General features: G+C 42.2%; 2 protein-coding genes across 12 annotated transcripts; one reads left to right on the forward strand and one right to left on the reverse strand.

Annotated features, from left to right (window-relative positions):
- Positions 1 to 11: 11 nt before the first annotated feature.
- pcm1 (pericentriolar material 1) lies at positions 12 to 18,615 on the reverse strand. 11 transcript variants are annotated; one of them, XM_041036922.1, is made up of 39 exons: positions 18,571 to 18,615; positions 16,965 to 17,079; positions 16,426 to 16,674; positions 15,083 to 15,409; positions 14,004 to 14,174; positions 13,344 to 13,463; positions 12,892 to 13,078; positions 12,489 to 12,598; positions 12,009 to 12,282; positions 11,771 to 11,921; positions 11,203 to 11,421; positions 10,861 to 11,027; positions 10,523 to 10,752; positions 10,303 to 10,442; positions 10,052 to 10,181; positions 9,641 to 9,814; positions 9,358 to 9,539; positions 9,005 to 9,235; positions 8,632 to 8,905; positions 8,308 to 8,453; positions 7,995 to 8,215; positions 7,401 to 7,581; positions 7,000 to 7,310; positions 6,737 to 6,898; positions 6,426 to 6,482; positions 6,072 to 6,244; positions 5,728 to 5,859; positions 4,871 to 5,000; positions 4,208 to 4,366; positions 3,988 to 4,085; positions 3,501 to 3,635; positions 3,195 to 3,398; positions 2,794 to 2,944; positions 2,189 to 2,337; positions 2,038 to 2,101; positions 1,695 to 1,885; positions 1,418 to 1,510; positions 1,179 to 1,302; positions 12 to 972 (listed from the first exon to the last, which is right to left on the reverse strand). In XM_041036922.1, exons 2-39 carry the CDS (start codon positions 17,058 to 17,060, stop codon positions 947 to 949), a joined length of 6,339 nt encoding a protein of 2,112 aa, XP_040892856.1. In that variant the 5' UTR covers positions 17,061 to 17,079; positions 18,571 to 18,615; the 3' UTR covers positions 12 to 946. The 11 variants fall into 11 exon arrangements, with proteins under 11 accessions (XP_040892856.1, XP_040892858.1, XP_040892863.1 ...); XM_041036924.1 differs by having other exon boundaries at positions 9,358 to 9,536; positions 18,449 to 18,580; XM_041036929.1 differs by having other exon boundaries at positions 8,136 to 8,215; positions 18,449 to 18,580.
- Positions 18,616 to 18,676: 61 nt separating this feature from the next.
- On the forward strand, positions 18,677 to 21,555 carry sart1 (spliceosome associated factor 1, recruiter of U4/U6.U5 tri-snRNP). The gene has a single exon (XM_041036931.1). The coding sequence runs from the start codon at positions 19,036 to 19,038 to the stop codon at positions 21,349 to 21,351; it is 2,316 nt and encodes a 771-aa protein (XP_040892865.1). The 5' UTR covers positions 18,677 to 19,035; the 3' UTR covers positions 21,352 to 21,555.
- Positions 21,556 to 21,650: the final 95 nt, after the last annotated feature.

Consider the following 21,650-nt stretch of genomic DNA (forward strand, 5'->3'; position numbering starts at 1 on the left):
TTACACTGTGAACTACATGAATCGGTCAGTTTAAATTAAGTGGTGGTAGATTTCTCAGTTATTGTGTAGTTGTGTCAGTCATGGTTGAATTTGACCTGTGTGGGGATCCCAAAGTTGCTATTGTGCCCCAACAGACATGGCCCCAAGTTTCCTGTCTTTCTGAGATCAGTAGATATTTATGTACCACACATTGGAAAGTAGCTACAAGACATGATCTTAAATCAGCTGCAGCAGCATCATGAGGAAAGGCCCACACCACCATTTTTGAAAGTTCCAGCATTTTATTAATTAAAACCTATTGCTGTAGTCAATATTTTAATTACATGAAAATCAATGGAGACTAACCGTTAACAGAACAAAACAGCATATAAAGATGCATCTGAAGGGATAAAAGTTAAGTCTGAGCCTCAAGCTCCGATATAAAGGAAAAAAGTGTTCAACCTGGAGAAACAATTAGCTGAAAGCCAGGCTACAGCTGAACTTCCATCCTACTGTTATCTCTTTATAATTAAGAATCAAGTGCAGAAAAGATGAGCTGTACAACAGTAAGGCAGGGCCAAGAAAAATAAAACATAAAAAAAAAAAATCACAACTGATACCTGATGCAAACTGATACCAGAACCAAGAAGGAGACTAAGGCAGATCTGAACACGAGTTTCAGTACTACAAAGACTCAAACAGAGGCTTAACTGAGCAGCATAGAGAGAACCCTGCCCCAGATTACCAATAAATCACATTAAATGTTCAGGAATAAAATGAAGTGTTGATTATGTGTAGAGGTTTAATTTTATCTGGTGTGTGTCAACTAATTTGCGACGAGTGTTATGAACCGTTGCTCCTTTTAAACTAGCAGATTAAGAACCAACATTCATAAATCCAGAACAGATTGAGGGTGAAAGCATAGTGTTGCTAAAAACAGTAGATTTTGAGACATCGGTATAATTCTTTACACACTCTGGGCACCAACGGTGTCTGAAAAAGACAAAAGAAAACACTCATTCACTCCAAAAGGATCGGAGTATTGGCTTATGGTTGTACAAAAAGCTGCTCAGACCTGTATGGATGTACATATGGTAACAAGAGACATGGTAACAAAAGCTTGGCTTTTGTAGGGTGTTGGGCAACAACACAAACAAACCGGTAATCCTAACTGACAAAAACAAAGCTGTAATCCATACCTGGTTCCTTCAGTGCTTCTGCATTTCCCACCAGCCCAGTCAGCGATTCAGTGTTCCCATTAAGGATCTCCACAGACAGGTTGTTATTCTGCTGCTCCTCCACTATTCTCTTCTGAAGCTCCTCCTAACATTACAGCACACATAGTATATTCATTATGTATAATGGAATTTTTAATGAATTTGTTTTTAAGAGCTTTTATAAAAGGTACACAATATTTTGGAGTAGGTTAGTTACACACCTCACACATGACTGTAAGCTGCAATGGCAAGTCATCCACCTTCACAAAGTCTTCCTCATCAGACTTCTGACTAGTGTTACCTGACCCCATCTCCTGCATCAATAATATTAAAAAAAAAAATAGAAAAAGAAAAAAATCAATACAGAACAGCACCAATAAAATGTCAGACATTTATTTCAGATATAAGTAAAATAATTTTGGTAAAACCTAATGACAGGATGAACAAAAATGTCCTGACAATGTTCAGTTAAAGTGGCATCTTCACACTTGGACTTACATCTACGTTGATCATGACTGGTGAGTCTGTGTCCGGACTGCTGGTAGTGGTTGACTCCTTGGGGACTTCCTGGCCTTCCTGAGAGACCGCAGTGTTTTCTTCTGAAGCAGCAGCCTCAGCTTTACTCTCCTCCTCTGGATTCTGGCACGCCGCTAAGGTATGTTCATCTCCTGTGGAATTCGCGGTCCCAACTGGCTTGTTGATTTTTGCAAGACAAAGTTTTATGATAAAAGATAATAGACTGTTTAGGAATCTGAACGTACAAGATTTCTATCACACAAGACCCAGACTCAAATTGTGCCACTTGTAAATTTCCCTCTAAAAAATATTAAGAAGGCCTCACCCTCATTATTCTCTGAACTCCTCTGTTCAGTTTTTGTCTCCAGGGTTTCACTGGCTGTTGTCCCCTAGAACACAACACAATTACAAAGGTCAGATAAAGAACACAGGTGTTTTAGTAAAATGGTTACCGTTGTCCTCACTGTTATCCTGACCTCCTGCTCTACCTGTCCATCAGCAGAAGCCTGCAAGGAAGTTTGGACATCAACAGGTCCGGCCTCAAACTCCTCGATTTCCTCCTCCTCATTCTCATCCTCCCCACTGCCATAGTTTGTCAGGGGCTGAGTCTCTGCTTTGGAGAGACCTGAAAAAAAGGGCAGCACATGAATGACATATAAGTGTGAGTTATGTAACATGAATGCATTTATACAGCATATACAAACACATCCAGGCAAAAAGCATTGGACTTGTGGATGGACACAAATATTTTCATTTTGAAAATGGTCTCTTTGAGCAGGACTGAATTTTTTGCTAATTTCCTGCCACACTGTTTTGTTGTGCTATGGATTGTTTTCAAAAGCTTTTGCCATTATTATAAATTTTCTAATAATGTAAAGCAAATATTTTCAAATAATGTTTCAATGTGACAAGGTACAGTGTTTTCAGTTTAAAGTTGAAACTGCCCTGTGGTCTACAGAAGACAGAGACTGATGTATCATAAAGATATGTACTGAGATTCAAAGTTTCATTTTAAAAAGAACATGGAAAGAGGCAGGGAGCAGAAATTCACTCTTTAAAACTAAAATAGACCTTCACTTACTGATTGACAGAGGCATTCCCTGTCCAACCCCTTCATCCTCATCTTCCTCTTCAACCTCTGAAGCTTCACTGCTCCTGTTGTTCTTCATCTCTGTCTGCAGGTAGAGCTCCTGGAGCGTAGAATCACCTTCCTGCTCAGCCTCATCTTGGTCCTGGAAGAAAAGTCGACATTGTAACACAGACTACTGATTTTGTAAGTCATATTGGCAATTTCAAGATCAGTATTAAAATTACTTATAACTTGTCTTCATCTGATTAGGCTGGAGAAACTGATTTATTACCACCAGCTATCTTATTTTCCCAATGGGAGGAACAATTTAAAATCAAGAGTCAAATTATTTTAATTCGTAAAACTTTGTTAATTTTTTCATCACACAAAGTGGAAACAGAAAAACAACTAACCTTGAGACTGTGTTTTGCTTTACTGGATTGTTCAGCCTTCTTCTTATTTTTGTGTTTGGCTGCCAAAGCGATGCTGCTGCTGTTGTCCAAATCCTGCATGAGCCTAAAAAAGGCCAGTTCATTGAAAAGGATCTCTGAGATTTCCACCAGAAGGTCCTCTCCACAGTCCTTCAGAGTGCGGCCAACAAATTTGCTAAGAGAGTCCTGGTGCAAGAAACAAAGCATGAAATGTCAGACAGACTGTTCTTTATTTGATCTGATTAAAGGCATATTGCCACTGTTTGAAGAATCTGGCACTTCTCATACCTGCAGGATGCCTCCCAGCTGTTTGTGGAAAAAGCGGACAAACTCCTTGCTTTCATCATTTTGTTGTGTGAGAGTAAGAACCATGCGCCGCACAGATGTCAACAGCTGGAGGGAGCACACCTCATCCATGTTCTCCTAATTAAAGAAAATATTTAACTCAAATACCTTTAGACATACAAGCTATTGCACCCAGTATTGATGAAAAATGGATAGATATTAAATCTGCCCCAAGAATTTGAATATCAGATTTTAAAGTTAAAAAATCTGAATTCAATCATTTTCACATGAATTTCTAGCCAGTACTTTCACATTCAGTTTGAACCTTAAAATGTTTAGCAACGAATTTCTGACAAGCACATCATTTTAATTTAACAGTTAAGTTCAAGAATAAGAAATGTTTTTTTTTCCCCCCAATTCCAGTACATTCTCTCCTGGCACAAAGCCACAGACTCCTGCGGTCTCCTCCTCCCTGTGTCGGTTATTCTACCTTAAGGAAGGGTATGACTTCTGTCATGATGGCTTTGATCTGACGATCCAACTGCTGCGTGTCAATCTGAGGACAGCGCACGTCACCAGTCGCACCCCCTGCTCACACAAAAATAACATTGATATTTTATTCAGAAGTTAACCGCAAAGTGAAAGGCAGTGCTGTGTTGCTACAGTTCTTTGCACATATTGCAATCAGGCAAGTTTATGTGATTGGGTACCTTCCACTGGTTCACCAGGGTTAGCGGAAGGATGTTCAGCATGTGAGACTTCAGAGTCTGCAGTGCTGGCGTTGCAGGGGTTAAATTCAGCTTTAAGCTTCATGCGCTCATACTCCCTAATCCTGGCCAGAGCTTTGTCTAAATGAATCACCGTGTTGCCTATCAGAGCAGCAAAGAAAGGAGAGCAGGGAGAAACAGAAATGGGATATGGAAATTTTTAAAATCAATGCAGCAAGAGAAAAGAGGAGACAGTAATGGATATTAATGAATCTACAACCAGGTTTACACTAGAGGATCAAACTAATTATGCCAGGGCTCACTGCTCCCAATCTATGATACTGAAGTTCCCCAAATCTGAGAGTCATTTGATATGGCGTTGGAGCATTCTTCCACGGCCATACAGTCCTGTTCTGAAAGGTAATATTGTTTAATTTTGCCATGTAATATTGATCCTGGGGTGTAAAGTGGTTGGTACACCAAGACAAGCCCTGAGAAGCCCTGCTGGAGAAACTGGGAAGGGGTACCTTAATTTGCTATAGTTAAAGGTAATGAGCACAGCAATTCAGCTGAACACCGGGATGTGGAAAAAGGTAGGTATACAGTTTTCCAAGCTTTAACCCCTTGCTTCCCAAAATCAGATGCTTAATACATGCAAAACTATACCCAGGTCATCATTAGCAAATGGCTCCAGGTTGGAGGAGGTTGACATGGTGCTGTCATTGTCCACAGATTCTGCATCATCCCTCTTCTTCATTGTGTCCTGTGTGAGCTTCAAGTTTTTCTCCACCACCTCCTGAAAAAGATGAGTATTCTGCTTTAAGGTACACATTCACACACAGCATGCACTTAACTTTCCCTTGATTGTTTTAAATGTTAGGGAATGGATGATTCAACACAGAACCACTCCATAAAAACAGCCTAACACCCCCCTAAAGCATTCACAGAGGCAAGAGAATTTTTTTTTTATCTTCTACTACAAACAATAGCAATGGTAGCTCCTCTTGCCATTCTCCTAACATGGAAAATTAGACATTTCATCCATCATTCTTGAACAAAGGCATTATTTAGACAGACAAAAGGCCTGGCTTCCAATTAGCAGAACTCTGGGGACCTTGGCCCAGAACAAAGAATGCATGTCTGATCTGAAAAAAGAGACATGGAGAGATGAGGGTCATTTTTTTTTTTTTTTTAATACAGACAGGCTTCTGAAACCTTAAATTCAAAGACAATGAAGATGGGGTGAGGGAAAATTAAAATCAGAGAATAAAGAGAGACATGGAAGGATGACAAGAGACAAGGCAAGAAAGGATGAAAGGAGACAAGGCTGAGAGAGAAACTAATCAAAGATGTATTGAAATACAGAAGAGCAAGCATGTAAAAAAAAAGTAGGGAAAGTAAGGTAAGGTTTGAGAGAAAGATATAAGAACAGGAACATACTCAAACAGAAGATAAGAATAAGAGGGCACAAGATGGGAAATGTGAGAGAATTCCAAGTTGGGAAACAAGAATGTGTCTCTTACTGCATCACTAGTAGCCAGACTCTCACTGGGTGTCAGCTCAGACTGAGAACCTGCAGCCCACACCACAGGACCAAGAGGAGGCAGCTGGTCCTCAGCTGCACTCTTCTCTGCCAGGTGCCTGGTCACTATATCCTGTGAGAAACAAGAAGGGGGCTATTGTAACCATGGCCTGAAGCTATCAAGGAAACATCGCATTCATATCTAAGGCCAAAGTCAGATCATAGTGTTTAAGGACACATACCCCTTAAGGGTACATCCATACTAGATTTAGTACTTAAGTAAGTATAACAGTACTTGTTCTCCACACAGATTAGCAGTAAGCAGGTGCATGTGTCTTTGCTTACCTGGAGGGAATAGAGTGCCCTCTGCCGTAAGTAGTCTGTGTTGAGCAGCTGCAGCTCATGGAAGAGCTCGATGAGAAAGTGAGGTCGGGACTCATTCTGTGATATCAAGGTAGCCACCTCAGAATAAATCGTCTCCCTCAGAGCCTCGAACAGAGAGAAGTCACTGCTTGCATCTAATGGTTCAAGACAAATGAATGGGCATTTGCATAATCTCATCCATGAGTGAAACAGAACAGAACAGTATGCCCTCCAACTTAGAAGCTCTGGTTTAGGTTAAGTCACAAATAGCCCATGCATGGGATGTTGAGGTGACATAAGAACCAAATGATGCTTGGATTTGCATTGTGAGTTTACCTGGTGCTTCTGTGCATGCAATTCTGTTAGAGAGGAAGGGTGTTCTCCAAGCATACGCTGTGAGTAAGATAAATTAAAGTGACAACAAAGTAATTTAACCCAGAAATAAAATTAAACGTGGTCATGACAAATGTGCAAAGAAAAGTAAATTAAAATTATATCAAATGATATGATGTTTTAATCACAGAAAACATTTCAACATAGAATAAGCCTTATGAGGATATTAAATGTATACAAAGAAAAAGTAAACACAGACAAAAGAGGAGTGAGCGTTGGTGCATAACTTTCACTACGTGTAGTTTTAACCATACCGGAGGAGAGGTCATTTCTTTTATTCCCAAGCTTAGTCTTGTTGTCTAGTTTCTCTTGAGTTAGCTTGTCCAGCAGACTCTGATTCTGATCCTTCTGACGAGAAGGGGCTGCCCTCTCCTGGGCAAAGTCTGCAGTGCTGCTAACACTGTCACTGTCGTGGCCTGAGAGAGACACAAAATAAATTAAAGAAAACTACTACAGAAATTTCTTGTCTAATCTGGTAACAGGAAATACTAAAGGAAATTCAACTCCATTTTGATACCTTCATTGTTCCTGTTGTGCCCTTTGCTCCTTCTGCGACGACTCTTAGAGTTGGGAGTCTTGCTTCGGGAGGCTAGGTTGGCTTGTGCAGAGGCCTTACGACCAGCTTTGAAAGTCTTTGTTATGGTGGTGGGGTCAACAGGATCGGGCATGCTGCTGAAGCTTTCCTGTGAAGCCTGGTCAAAGTCTTGAGGTCTGGAGTGGCGGTTCACAAAAGTAGGGGAGGAGGAGGGCGACTCTTGTGATTGTGTTTTAGATGGGTGATGCTGGACGGTGTTGTTTGTGTAGGAAGTGTTAAGCCAGCCAGCTGGTCTAAAGGGGTCATGTGGAAAATAAATATATAAACAACAATGTTGCATGAGCAAATGCAAATGTCTTTTCAGGCAAAAATGATGGACATACCCTCTTTCTGTTGTTGTGTTAAGAGGAGAGCGCTGCAGTGGAGGGGGGAAACTCATGTACTCCGTTTTGATAGAGGTGTTCGGGTCTAATTGCTGCTTCTGGTGGTCAGGTGCAGTATGACCTACCGCACCCTGAGGGAACTCACCCATGGCAGGAGGGAACAGTGGATACAAGTTAAAGCCTGCAGAGTGAATGGAAAAAAGGGCTTAATTAGCTTAAGCTAGTGGGTTAATGGTCCAAAAAAGCAATTAAATCATGACAGCAGGACTTTTGGCCTTTCATTTAAGCACAACTGAGTCACTTTAAAATATATTACTTAATTCAAATTGAAAAGTTCTGATTGAAAATGAGCATTTGTACCAGTAATAGAAACAACACTGTTTAGTCAGTGTATAAGAAGTACATGGAAAAAAACATGTTTCATATCTTGGCAGTGCATTTTCAGAAATGCACTCATACTTTTGATCTTAGAGTATCTAAGAGGATTTTGGCACTCTACATTGCACCATAACCAAAAACCATCTTAAGCTAGTCTGGAAAAAAATGTTTTGTGTCAGAATTACGCCCAAGAGCTAATAAATATGCATATCATACTGGGAGGGAACGGGGATAAGGCAGCTGTTGACATGTTTGTTGAAGGATGCAGGGTAGAGGAGAAGGGGAGGAAGACACCAGGAGAGGCTGAGGGACCAGAGTTGGATTCCTGGGATGGGCCGTGCTTCTGTGTTTGCCAACCTGATGCTGAAGAGGAAGGCTGCTGCTGTTGTTGCTGCTGCTGCTGCTGGCGAAGTAGGTCGCTTAGGACCTGCTTTAGTCTGGAGGAAAAGTTTGGCAGAATGTAGAAAATTTAAAAAGTTGTATCAATTGAAACAAACAGTGGTGAACATATGTGTGCTACTGCTTTCACCTTTGTACGTTGTTTTGCTGCCAAGCCAGCTGGGTGTAACACTGGTTGAGTTGGTGCATGACCAGGTGGACCTGTGGTGATGACACGTTGTTGGGTAGCAAGCTGTACTGACCTGTCAGCAGTGTTTGCAACATGTATGACAGTGTCTGTGGAAAGAGGTGAGAGACAGAAATGATAATTATTATTTATTTTGTTTTAAATGAGAGAGTAAAAAGAAACCTATCCAAAATCCACTGTGGCTTCAAACTAAGTCTAGAAATGTGTGTCAGTTACAAACATCATTCACTGTCTCTGCATGTGCATGTATTTTTTCAGTGCACCAACCTGCTGGTCCTGAAGGAGTGTTTGACACATGCTGGTGCTGAAGTCCAGCTGTCTCTGCAACTGGCTGACCTGTTCCTGCCAGTGGCATGAGCCCTCAGCAAAGGAAAGTTCTGAAGCCCAGCGCAGGTTTTCTTGCCGTCGTGTACCACCATGCTGGCTCGCAGACTGGTTCAAACTTCTGGACTGCTGCTGCTGCTGCTGCTGCTTGGCCTTGATCTTGTTATGAAGATGTCCACTACCCTCACCTGCAAAGGCTGGTGGAGGCTTCAGGTTACTGGAGACAGAGAAAAGTGAACATTTGATTTTAAAAGTCACATTACAGTTATCAGTCCTGGATAGTAACACAATTCCTCCAGCCTCCACTTTATCTGACCTTCCTTGATTATTCCTGTTACTGTATGAGCACTGGTTCCTGCTTGAAGAGTAGATGTGGATGTCATCATCAGAGCTGCTCTCTGCACATTCTTCCTGCTCCTCTTCCTCCTCAGCGCCGATCTCTGAGTGATACTCATCATTGTCGTCGTCGTCATCATCACCATCATCATCATCATCATCATCATCATCATCAAGGTGGCAGGGAGTGGAACCCCAGGTTGCCATTGTCCTAATGGCACATCAGCCAAATAGTTAAAGTGCTCTGCTAAAATTTGTCAAATACCTAAACAGCTAACCAACTTCTAACTTGGACATATATGAGACAGGCCACTGGAGCAGTATGTCCCCTACCTTTCATCCCTACTGACAGGTTGTGAGGGTGTAGCAAGGCTATCTTGGTCATCAGTCCGACGGGGAGAGTCACTGAGACCGCTGCGCCTCTGGTGTTCAGCCATCAAGGACTCTAAGTGCTTTCTGCGTTGGCGCAGTTCTTCCCGTAGGATCTGGTGGCGACGCATCTCTGACCAAAGCTGCTGGCAGCGCAAGAACAGAGGGGTTCAGTTAACAGATCGGTACTGTTCTGAAGATGAACATCACATTTTGACATTTGAGTAGTGGTAGTCAAGGGTTTTACCTCATTGTCAGTGACTGAAGAAGTAGCTGCTTCTGGAGCAGTGGGTTTGAGCACAGCCGAGTTGGTTTTTGGTCCAGTGGCCGGCATAGTGGCCGGCATAGTGGCCGGAGTGGAAACTGCAACTGGGACCTTTTTGAGCAAACCCTGCTGACTCAATGTGCTAGACACTGATGACTAGGAAGGAGACAGTACAGGAAACAATATATTTTTGTTACAAATATGTAACCCTTTACAGAAGCAAGTTTACACTCAGTTGCCAGTTTATTAGGTAGACCTAGCTAAAACTAGTGCAGTCTAATACACCAGCTGTGCAATAAATCCTCAGTTTTAGTTGAAAATGAGGTGTTGATTCAACTTCATGGTTATTTTAGAGCCTGTAGTTTATGGAGCCATTTAATTTTATTAAAATACCTGGAGGTCAGGGCAAGCCCACTGCAAGTCCTGGATCTTGCCTTGAATTTCAATGAGTCTCTGGCGCTCTTCATGGAGCTGCTTCAATTCCTGTTTCTGCTGAAGAAGTTTCTCCTTGTATAACTTCTCCCTATGCCCAAAGTAGTTTTTAATGTAATGCAAATTAACCAAGGTCAAAGCACAAAGACAAGGAATAAATAGAATGCATTCAAAATTGCATTCATTGCACTCAAAACTTTCATATGCTGTACCTGGCCTTGCTGGAGAGGGTTAGGTCTCCGGGATTCTTAGATCCACCCCCAAGTGGCCTAGCTGCAGTAGCTCTGGTATTATTTGGTTGTTGGTGTAAAGTTTCATCCTCATTAGCTGTTGTACCATCTGTGTCATCACTCTAGATACAGACAAAAACACATTGTTTAAATGCTGAACAAGATGCAAGATGTCCAATTTAATGTGAAAATGCTGTTTCACCTGAACCATGGCCACCAGTTCCTGCAGCTGCCGTAGTTTCTGCTTCGCTGTCTGTCGATGAACCTTTTGGGGAAAACCTCCATCGTTCCCCAGGCTGCTCCTCCTGCTGGACCCCGATGCCTCACTGTCTTGAGTCACAGCCTGTGCCACTGCATCATTGTCAAGACAGTCCTCATCTTCATCCTCGTCCTTCACTTGATTATAAGGTGTGTCCCTGTTGTACTGACACTCTAAATAGGAGTAAAGTTGTAGAAATATTATTATTGTACTATTACATTCTAAAATGTCTTGACCCCTTAAAACTTTGCATTAACACAGATGTGTGTGCATGTGGGCACCTATGGCTGAGGGGATGTTGAGGCTGCGAAGGTTGGCTGCTGAACGGTTGTTGATTTCACACTCAGTGTTGAGTCTGCTGTCCCGGTTGTTAGTGCCACTACTCCTGACACTGCGCCCGTTTGTCAGGCTGTTCAGGTCTGTCCAGTTCCCACTGCGCTGAGGGTTTCTAAACAGATCATGTGCAGTGTTTGTTATGGATACATGCCAGTAACACTCCTATACTGTAATTTGAGTTTGTTATCAACAACGACAAAACTTTCCTTCTTTTCCTCTGACTGGAACGGTTTCTTTAAAAGTGTGGTTTTCTTCATTTAACTCCTAATTTGTTTATATACACCCACCTGATGTTAGTTACAGGCTGGCGGTTCTCCTGCTCAGAGTCAAACATGGCCTCAAACATAGAGCCGTCCTCTGTCTCATCTTCTTCCTCCTCCTCTTCATCATCATCATCCTCTTTCACATTCTCATTGACCGCATCCACCATCATATCAGAAGTCTGCTCATAGTACTGAACTAACTCCCGCAGCTCATTCAAACGCTTGTGGACCTCCTTTAGCTTCCTACAGGAAGCAAAAAAGAACAACAAATATGTAGTATAATGTAATGTAATGTATGCTAGGCTTAATAATTAAAATGGTTGAGTGGCACACCAATTTTCCTGACTACTAAAGGTCAAAGTGCAGAGGCACCTACAGAAAATCACCCCTACCAGGGGTGAAGGCAGTGTGTCTTGTTTAAGAACATTTTAGCAAAGGCTGAAAATTGTCAGTAGGAGGACACGTAATAGGTTTTGTGGCTGCAAGGTTATACTACACCACCTTATGTTACACTTCCACCATGCTACAACACCTGCTTCTGATATCTGACCTTCCTATTCAACTGCTTGAAGGTGTGTGTTTTTGTGCGTACTTGAGCTTGTCTGTGGAGTTAGAGCTGTCCTGGTGTTGTGTGAGTGAAGGATGAAAGGAAGTGGAAGCTGAGGCCCCATTAGAGCAGAGAGCAGATGGACAATCTGAGGATCCTCCCATACTCAGACTGCACTGTGTTGACAAGCCACGACCTGAAGGGAACCACGTGCAGTTCATTAACAATTTACAGAGAAAGATGCCACAGAATTATCACAGAAAAGATTAGGAAAGACTCTTACATGAGTTATTATTGAGAGTCTGGTCTCTGAGTGAATGCAGCTCCTGCAGGATCTTATCCATGGTTTGCTTTTTGTCTTGGAGTTCTTGGAGCTTGGTGAGTTTTGCACTGGCCGCTGTTGCTCCAGTGTCTAGCCCTGTGTGTGGCCCAGAGGCAGAGTGGAGGAGTGGCCTGTGTTGAGGTGGGCCAACAGTCTGGGGAGCCCTAGACCAGCACACCTCTCTGGAGAGGGAAAGACTCTCTGCTTGGCGACGGTTGTCTGGCACTGCTTTAGTCTACAGGACATAGATAATGAAAGACTTGCGCTATAACTTCTTTATTAAATTTAACACTTATTATGCATTTCTTGATAAAAGATAAAAGTTGTTTTCAAATCTGAAGTACACAAGTCAGTAGACATTCGGTGTATGAAATATTTCTAAATGATATAATGCTATTATTTATGGAGAATATGGCAGCCCAGTTGCAGTGTTTACAATACCTGAGAGTCATGTAGCTGGTTGTGGAACCGCTGGATCAAATCGTTTAACTCATCATTCAGTTCTGATGTGATGCTCAGGCCTGAAACACTGCCTGTGGTTTCTGTGACAACTAATGACAACAACAAATGTCAAAGGAATTAAACAAGGAACAAGGAAAATATCATTAAACCTAACTTCAAGCAGTGGACAGATAAATCTTAACGTATTTACCAGATAACACTGATACATAGATATGCCTTCCATAATAAAATCAGTTCTAGTAATCAAATGTTCATTAAAAAGATTCCAGCTGAGTGGTGCTGAGGCATTTCTTCCTGTGAAAAAAGAAATGCATGCTGCATACAACCATTAGTCTGCACTTAGCTGTGACCGTATCTGTGACTATGTCAGTGTGTATCTCACCAGTGTCTTCAATCACAGCAAGTGCCTGTTCTGCACTGTGCTGCATGGCCATTAGAGCTTCCTGCCGGCCCTGCAGGGCCCTGAGCTGCTCCTGCTGCTCCAGCATCTTCTTCAGCAGCTCGTGCTGCTTACGCAGATTCTCTAATTCTTCCTTCTGGTCAGCACGTACAACTTCTGGCCTACCATCCTACAAAATCCAAACCCATTACAAACACTGAGTCTGTTACTCAGCAGAAATGGTAGAAGAAGATTGTCAAGTACTGACATAGCAAATAAGAATAACATACGATGATAAAGGTAGAATAGGGGCTTATTGTTCTATTTCCTCACGACACAACAGAGTCATCTGATACCAATAATAATACTGGCTACAGACAATGCAACATAGAGCATTAACATGGATTGAAAGTAGACAGATTTTTTTGCAAACAGTCCCCAACAATTGTACATACCATTGCATTTGAGGCATCTGAAGAGCGCATCTCAATGTTAAGAGACGTGCTATCTGCCAGTGAACTGGAGCCCACTGCAGAGTCCAGGGTCCCCACGTCATCCTCCTCATTCTCCCGCGCCTATTAAAAATGGTACAGAGAACAGAAAATGACTTAAATAGGAAAGTATATGAGGAACAATGTTTTGCGCATCAAGGTAACAAGGTAGTAACTGAAAATGATTCAAAATACATAGATGGAAATGCATACATACTCCAACCTCCTATGAATTTAAGTCTGAACAATATTTTTTTTGTCTATAGTAAGAACTACTATATAGGTCAGAGAAACACCTAAATCAATGTATAGAGATCAGAAAAAACTATCCCATAGCAAAGAAAGCTGGTATGCTATGTCCCAATTTTATCATCATAAGAAACATGACTCCACTGTTAAAGTGTGTCAGGCCACAGAGAAAGAGCCATTAAAAATATATGTGTGGCAAGCTGCCAAGATACCAACAAAAACAGGTTCCACTTCAGCTATAAATTAGTTAAGAAACATCCTTTGCACATGACACACCACATTTATCCAAAATTATATGGCTTTATCTGATGGCACAAAAGCAGATTCTATAAAAGATATCAGCCATGAAGCTCGAGAAACAGTTCATATACTTACCAGCATTTTCTGCAGGAACCGCAAATAGGACTTCTCCTGCTCCTTGAGGTGGTCGATGAGATGAGAAAGACGCTCCACGTTGGCCGGCACATCATTCTTCTCCACCAGGTCATCCCTCATGGAGCTGGCCTTACTGATGTACTCCCGGATCTGTATCAGTTTGCTCACCACCTGAGACCATATACAGAGAGGAGGGTGATGTACAGGTGTGGGTTTCAGAGGAGTAAATGAAGACGAAGAAAAGCGTAAGGAAAGGTGAGCGAGCATCTGTAGCGACAGCTCAGACTGGGCTGAACAAGGGCAGAAAGGGGGTTGGGCACAAAACTCACTGGGCACCAAGGGTGGCATATTTATAAATTGCCCTAAATACAGCCTAGTTTCAGCTGCACTAGCTCTCCCTCACTTTCATCCTAGTTCTGGTTTCACAGTAATAGTGAGAGTGCAGTGATACACAGACAATGCCAAATCTACATATGAAAAGACACATACTTCAATTGAATGTGAAATTAATGTCTTTTTTCAAACCTTCACTTACTTCCACTGCTGGAAAGCTGTAAGTTAACCAATTTCTTAATCCCCCAAACCAGTTTACCAGTTACCTTTTTTTGGCACTGTCTGTCTGCCCACCACTTTGGTCTAGACAAAATATTCCAAAACCAACTGCATAGACTGCCATAATATTTTGTACAGACAATGATGGTCCCCAATAAATGAAGCCTGCTGATTTCCCTGATCATATGACTTTTCCTCTTGTGCAAACATCAGTCTGACATCTATAACTCAGTGTGAAACTTCTAAAAATCATCAGATGAACTGCTATGAAATTTGGTACATATATTCTAATTGCCAAGAGGATAAATTCAAATTACTTTGATGATCCTCATCAAAGTAAGATAGAGTTTTCCTCTAAAACCATTAGCAGGTTGAAGTTTGAACTTAGGAAAGTATTTTAGCATCTACTCTATAAATTGGCACTTTTGTACAGAATTGTGCATTTCTGAGAGAAACATTGTTCTGCTCAATCCTCAGACTACAAGACATCAAGACTAAACTTTAGTAACCACAGCACAAAATATTACCTGGCTGCTGTCTATTCTTGGCTCTCCTCTCCCATAATCTCTGTGCAGCAAGGGCCCTCTCTCTGTGCCACCATGGCTGAGCCTTGGAGTTTCCTTGGTAGGAACGACAGGGGTTAACGTATCTCTGAGTCCTGGGCTCTGCTTCTTGGTTTCCTTGGTGATTGCTGGGGTGGCTGGGGCCGAAGAGGAGGGAGGGAGCAGTTCCTTGCTTTTGTTAGTGTTTACATGCAGAGGTAGGAAGTTGTAGGGTTTCTTATTCTCTCCAGCTAACTGGCGCTGGTTGTTGGCAGCTGTGACACGCCCCTGGGAGTCACTGCCGATGCTCCTCTGAGTAAGACAAGAAGAAGGAGAAGAAGTCAGACAGATCACCACTCAAGATTATAGGTATTTTCTTCTAAAAACCCGGATACTGTAAATATCTGTAACACCATAAGTATTTGTAAGTAAGCCTTACAAATACTTACAGATTTTCACTCTGTTGTTTTTCTTTCTCCAGTAAAAGTTTACACTCTACACTGCTCTGTCATTCTGCCACCCTCAGTGGTGCGACAGAACAACGTCTGTCAAACAGCTCTATACTAAACTAGAAAGGTAAGAAAGGTCTCAGTAGAACACATACCTCCACTGAGGCCAAATATTGACAAAAATGTTGAATATCACACTATCTCACTATGTTAAGAAAAGTGATAAAACATATCAGGATCCGCGCCTTTAAGCAGATCCGCACCTAAATTTAATGGGTTCTTCCCTGGCCCTTAAGCCATCTCTCCATGTTTGGTGCAAATCAGTCCAGTACTTTTTGTGTAATCCTGCTGACAAACCAACAAACAGATGCGGGTGAAAGTATAACCTCCTTGGCAGAGGTAACTATGAAAAATATTCTGCTATCACTTCCTCCATTGGCTGCTAGAGAACCAGGCAGTCCATTGGATCTTAATCACTGAAAAAGGACTACAACTTCTTATTCTGTGACAGTGTGATAAGGCATTTTTTATTTCATGTTCTTAAGATCCCACAAAAAAAAACTAGTAAAACTTGAAACTTGACAATAATGAGAATCTGCAGTGTGCTCTAAAGTGCTTTTAGTAGTCAAGAACTCCACAGGGTGCCTTTCTAATTTTACATCCAACAAGATCACACACTGGTTACAAAGCTTACTGTCAGAAATCACCAGCAGCAAATGGAGCCCGTCACATCACAACACAGCTGAGTAAAGATACAATATATCAAAAAAAAAAAAACCTCAAACATCTATCTTTGTAGTCCTGGGATGCAAATAAACAGCATACTGACCACAATCAACCAAAAATACTAATTTCTAATGGGATACAACAGTTTTTTACCTCATCCAGGTCTGTGAAATTAATCCTCTGACGCAGTTTGTCTAGCTCAGCTTGGTCTGGAACAGACATCTGGGTAGTGTATTTGATGTGTGGAAAGGAATGAGGAGTGCGTGCTCTCCGGCGACCAGCCCCAGGAGTGGACTCTGGCGAAATATCATTAGTCAGGCGGCTCTCCACTACTGCAGCTGCTAGCTTCTTCTTGTTCTTCTCTGAAGATCGGTTGGCTTTCTTCTGCTGTACACCCCAGTCCTGATCAACAGAAAAATATATTTTTGCTGTTTATTTTTATGTATGTTTCCTTTTAAAGGGACAAATATATAATGTATATACTGTTCACATCATGACAACAGTAACCATGATAGACACAAGACAGTGAGATATATTTTACAGAGCAAAATGTACTTTACAGTTTGAATGACAAACTTCTGGTAAAATTGACTGCAGTAAGTGTTGAGGAGTCCCTCCAGTATAAAATTATGTGAAAATGAAACTACAAGTCATTTGTCTATAGTTTCTACCAGACTCTGATCATCACTTACCATGTTGTTGAGTCTATCTTCCAGACTGCTATTGGTTACAGTCCAGTTGTGCAGCTCTTCTGAACTGTCATCAAGAGGAGTGCCCCCAGTTGCCATGTCGCCCACTTACAGCTTGCTGGAATCCACAACAAATGCATACTGGTCACCAGACAGAAACCACAAAACAACAGGCAAGTTTTACAAGTCTACATTAAAAACACTCAACAAAAATGACATGTTGCAGTTCAGTAAACTTTGCAGCTTGCTGGAATTCACACGCTTCTTTATACTGGTCCCCATACAGGACCACAGAGCAACAATCAAGTAATACAGCCTTAGGTTAAAACAGCAAATAAGTAAAAGGACTTAAGTCACGCATTTTAAGCGAATATATAACGTTTCCAAGTAACGTCTATACCTGTCACTGTCACTTCAACGTTAACCAAACGTTAGTACCTAAAAACTACAGCAAACCTGAAGCTAACCTGATGAAATGGGTTACTTGGCTAACAGCAGTTCGCTATTACTAACGACGCATTGCTCGCCATACGTTACAAAACGGTATAACGCTAAGTACTAACGTTAACGCTAATGTCATTAATGCAGATAGGTTTTATGAACCCGGTTTGTGTTAACTTTTAAAGCTAATGGTTACAAGGAAACATCAAATGCGTCATTTCTTACCAACTGCTGTTAATATTAGCTAACGATAACGCTCCGATTAACAATCAGCTTTAAAGGAACATCTGTCATTTACGTTGATCATGTACAATTACTGGCCAGTTTTTGTGACCTATCCGTTAACGTTCGCTGCCGTTGGGTTTTCTATGTGTGGCCCGCTCAGATGCCCGGGGAAAAACAATGAGACATTCCCTCCACAGCGCAAAGAGTTAGCGCGAGGTTTCCGTCACTGCTTCCCACAGGGACAGATATCGGCTAATATTAGCTTAACGGTCAGAAAGCGCAGCAACAAACGGTAGAAAACGCATAATTGGTGGACACAAACAATAAAATGTGAGTGTATGTAGCTTCGTTCTTCCTTTGGGAACTTTAGCAGCTCACCAACTCTAACCTAGTTACGTCCCGCAATCGCCATGGCAACACGCAATAACCCCGATCTGCATCAGCTAACCTGCTGGTTGAAATTACTTAGATTTTCTGTCGACAGAACACCACCACAAGTATTATTTGTGTCGATCAAATCACAAAATCCGATGATAGCGAGTCGCCAAAGTTGCCAAGCTTGCTGGGATGGCTGGCTAATGCTACCTAGCTTGCTAAAAGCTGGTCAACACGGAGCTAACTTTATACGTCTCGGTAAAACTTGAAACAAACAAGCATCTCAGCTACGCCTGAAGCTGAGGATTAGGTTAGTTATCGGAGTAATCTTGATTTTGCAAACAGAAGTAACCTTAAAATTAGGCAGCTAACGACAAACGCACCATGTCGACAAAATACTGGTTTTAGTCATATTAATTAAAACTACGCTAGCTGAGTTAGCTTACATTTTACCGTTCACAGTGAAAAGTGAAGGGAATGCCGTTGCCTAGCACTTCATAGATTGCAACAAAGGTTTCACAAATTCTCTCCGACTGTGGTTATAGCCATTTAGTAAACAATAACGTACTATCGGTCCCAAAATGCAGCAATTCGTGAATGTGATCTTAGCCTGATATGAACACTCCCATACAGCAGGTGGCGGAATACATTAACCGGTGGCTGAAGATCGACCACAGGAAGGAAACAGTCGCACCGTCGATCGCTGTTTGTTCGTTGAAGTATCAAACTTGTGTACGTTAACGTGGTGTGCGGATGGTTAAATTGGACTAAAAAAAACAATCAGCTAAACATTCATTCCACGTCCTTACTCGTCTTCGACCAATATCGGATTTCGAATGCAAGTTTTCATTTTTTGCTCTGCCCTGAGCGAGTTGTGTCGTCGGTTATCCAATTAGCCTTCAAAGCTAATGTGAGCTAGTTAGCGAAGGAAAGCTAACTACATTTTTTCCTTTAAAAGACTGTGTGCGCGCAAGTATATTTTGCTTTTTGAGGGGTTTTTGAGTTTGTGTTGCCGTGACCAGCAGATAAGATAATGGGGTCGTCAAAGAAACACAAGGAAAAGAGCCGCGACAAAGACACAGAAGAGCGCCGACGCGAACATAAGAAACATCGCCACAAGGACCGAGACACTTCGGATCGCGATGGGACTCGGGATAAAGAGAAACGAAAGCGCTCCAGGTCCAGGGAAAGAAGTGGGCGAGAGAGCCGCAGCAAAGGCGAAAAGAGCAGCGTGGAACCACGCGTGAAAAAGGAGAAGGTTGACCTTGGATATGAGGAGAGCAATGCAGAAGTGGAACCCCAGTCTGCAAGCGGAGATGCATCGCTCAGTATTGAGGAAACAAACAAACTCAGGGCGAAGCTGGGTCTGAAGCCTCTGGAGTTAAATGAGAACAAGAAAGAGCTCGGGACCAAAGAGGAGCCAGTGGTGGCTGAGACCATCAACCCTGTTCTTATCCAGCAGCAGAAAGAGATGAGAGAGAAGCTTGCTGCTGTGAAAGAGAAACGCATCCTCAACCAAAAATTGGGAAAAGTAAAGACCTTAGGTGAGGATGACTGGTTTGATGACACAGCTGCTTGGGTAGAGAGAAGCAGAAAGTTGGCAAAAGAAAAAGAAATGGCAGAGAAAAGAGCCAAACTTCTGGAGGAGATGGATGAGGAGTTTGGTGTGAGCAGTTTGGTAGAGGAGGAGTTTGCTCAAAGCAAAAATGATGCCTACACATCTCAAGATCTAAAGGGACTAAAAGTGCAGCACAAGGTGGAATCCTTCAGTGAGGGTCAGACTGTTGTCCTGACCCTACAGGACAAAGGTGTTCTTGAGGACGAAGAAGATGTGCTTGTAAATGTGGGCCTGGTTGACAAGGAAAAAGCAGAAAAGAATGTGGAGTTGAAAAAGAAAAAGCCAGATTACAAGCCTTATGAAGAAGAAGAGACTGTGGATGACATGGTAACGTTTAAGCCCCGCTCTGTTCTTTCAAAATATGATGAGGAAATTGAGGGCGAAAAGAAGAAGAGCTTCCGGTTGAATGCTGGAGGCTTTGCTGACGGAGAGCGAGAGCGGGAGCTCCAGGCCATGAGAGACGCCCTGCGAAATCAGGCCCAGTCCTTGGAAATGCCTGCTCTCGCTATCGCCTCAGAGTATTACACACCCCAAGAAATGGTGAGCTTTAAAAAGACAAAACGCCGCGTAAAGAAGATCAGGAAGAAGGAGAAGAGCACAGCTGCAGATGAACTTCTCCTCGATGACACTCGCAGCTCTGATTTTGGTTCCAGGGCACGTGGCCGAGGTCGCAGACTGGTGGATGAAGAGGGTCAGGAGGTAAAGGAGGAACAAAGCAAACTGCCAGACAATGTCCCCCAGATGTCTGATGATATCAGGATGGCGGAAATGGAAATAAGTGATGACGAGGACTTTGCATCTCCTGAGCCAACTGTAATTGAGGAGGACGAGGCAGAGCAGGAGCTGCAGAAACAGCTGGGGAAGCAGAGGAAGCTGAAGCAAAAACAGCTTCTCAAAGACTCTGGGGAGAAGGTGGCAGAGCAGATTAAATGGCTTGGTAGTGGCGATAATGACAATGATCCTGAAAGGAGGGACAACATTGTTTTCAATGCCACCTCTGAGTTTTGCCGAACTCTGGGTGATATTCCAACTTATGGACTGTCAGGTAACAGAGAGGACCAAGAAGACATTATGGATTTTGAACAGGAGGAAGAGAAAGATGATGCTGGAGGTTCAGACTCCGAAATGGATGAGAATGTTGGGTGGAGCACAGTGAACTTGGATGAAGAGCAAAAACAACCTGACTTCTCCACAGCCTCAGCCACCATTTTAGATGAGGAGCCCATTGTCAACTCTGGCCTTGCTGCTGCCTTGCTGCTTTGCAAAAACAAAGGTCTGTTGGACACCCAGATGCAGAAGGTAGCCCGTGTCAAAGCGCCAAAGGGTGCCCTACCCAATGACAACTACTGCATTGAGGACAAGATGGGCTTTGATGACAAGTACAGTCGCAGAGAAGAATACAGAGGCTTCACACAAGAATTTAAAGAAAAGGATAGTTACAAACCTGAAGTCAAGATTGAGTATGTGGATGAGTCTGGGCGGAAACTCACTCCAAAAGAAGCTTTCAGGCAGCTTTCACACAGATTCCATGGGAAAGGGTCTGGAAAGATGAAGACAGAGAGGAGAATGAAAAAGCGAGAGGAAGAGGCACTTCTGAAGAAAATGAGCAGCAGCGATACTCCTCTAGGGACTGTGGCTTTGCTTCAAGAGAAACAGAAATCTCAGAAAACACCATATATTGTGCTTAGTGGGAGTGGAAAAAGTATGAATGCAAACACCATCACTAAATGAGTAATTGGGGAGGAGTGAATTATGGTTAATACAGGCATTTTCATACATATATACATAAACACACACATACATACACATTCATACACAGAATGTTTTAAGTAAAGTAACTGCTACACTTTCATGCCCTAGTTTATGCAAGTGTCAATGTAGTAAAGAATTGTTGAATAAAATGAATACAAATGAGAATTTTTTTTTCCTTTTCTGTTTAAAATTTTCAAGGTGAAGAGTCATTCAGAGGCCACTCATTGCCAAAATGAGAACATTGTTTTAATGACAACCCTGATTTGTTTGCGTAATAT

This window comes from Toxotes jaculatrix, chromosome 4 (genome assembly GCF_017976425.1).
Source record: "Toxotes jaculatrix isolate fToxJac2 chromosome 4, fToxJac2.pri, whole genome shotgun sequence".
NCBI lineage: Eukaryota > Metazoa > Chordata > Actinopteri > Toxotidae > Toxotes > Toxotes jaculatrix.

Excerpts from the sequence above, each read along its gene's own strand:
- pcm1 (XM_041036922.1), bottom strand. The coding sequence starts at position 17,060 with ATGGCAACTGGGGGCACTCCTCTTGATGACAGTTCAGAAGAGCTGCAC. Across the intron at positions 8,454-8,631 it reads CACTCCTTCAGGACCAGCAG|ACACTGTCATACATGTTGCA; the intron begins GTTGGTGCACTG and ends CTCTTTCCACAG. Across the intron at positions 1,303-1,417 it reads AGCTTACAGTCATGTGTGAG|GAGGAGCTTCAGAAGAGAAT; the intron begins GTGTGTAACTAA and ends CTGTAATGTTAG.
- sart1 (XM_041036931.1), top strand. The coding sequence starts at position 19,036 with ATGGGGTCGTCAAAGAAACACAAGGAAAAGAGCCGCGACAAAGACACA.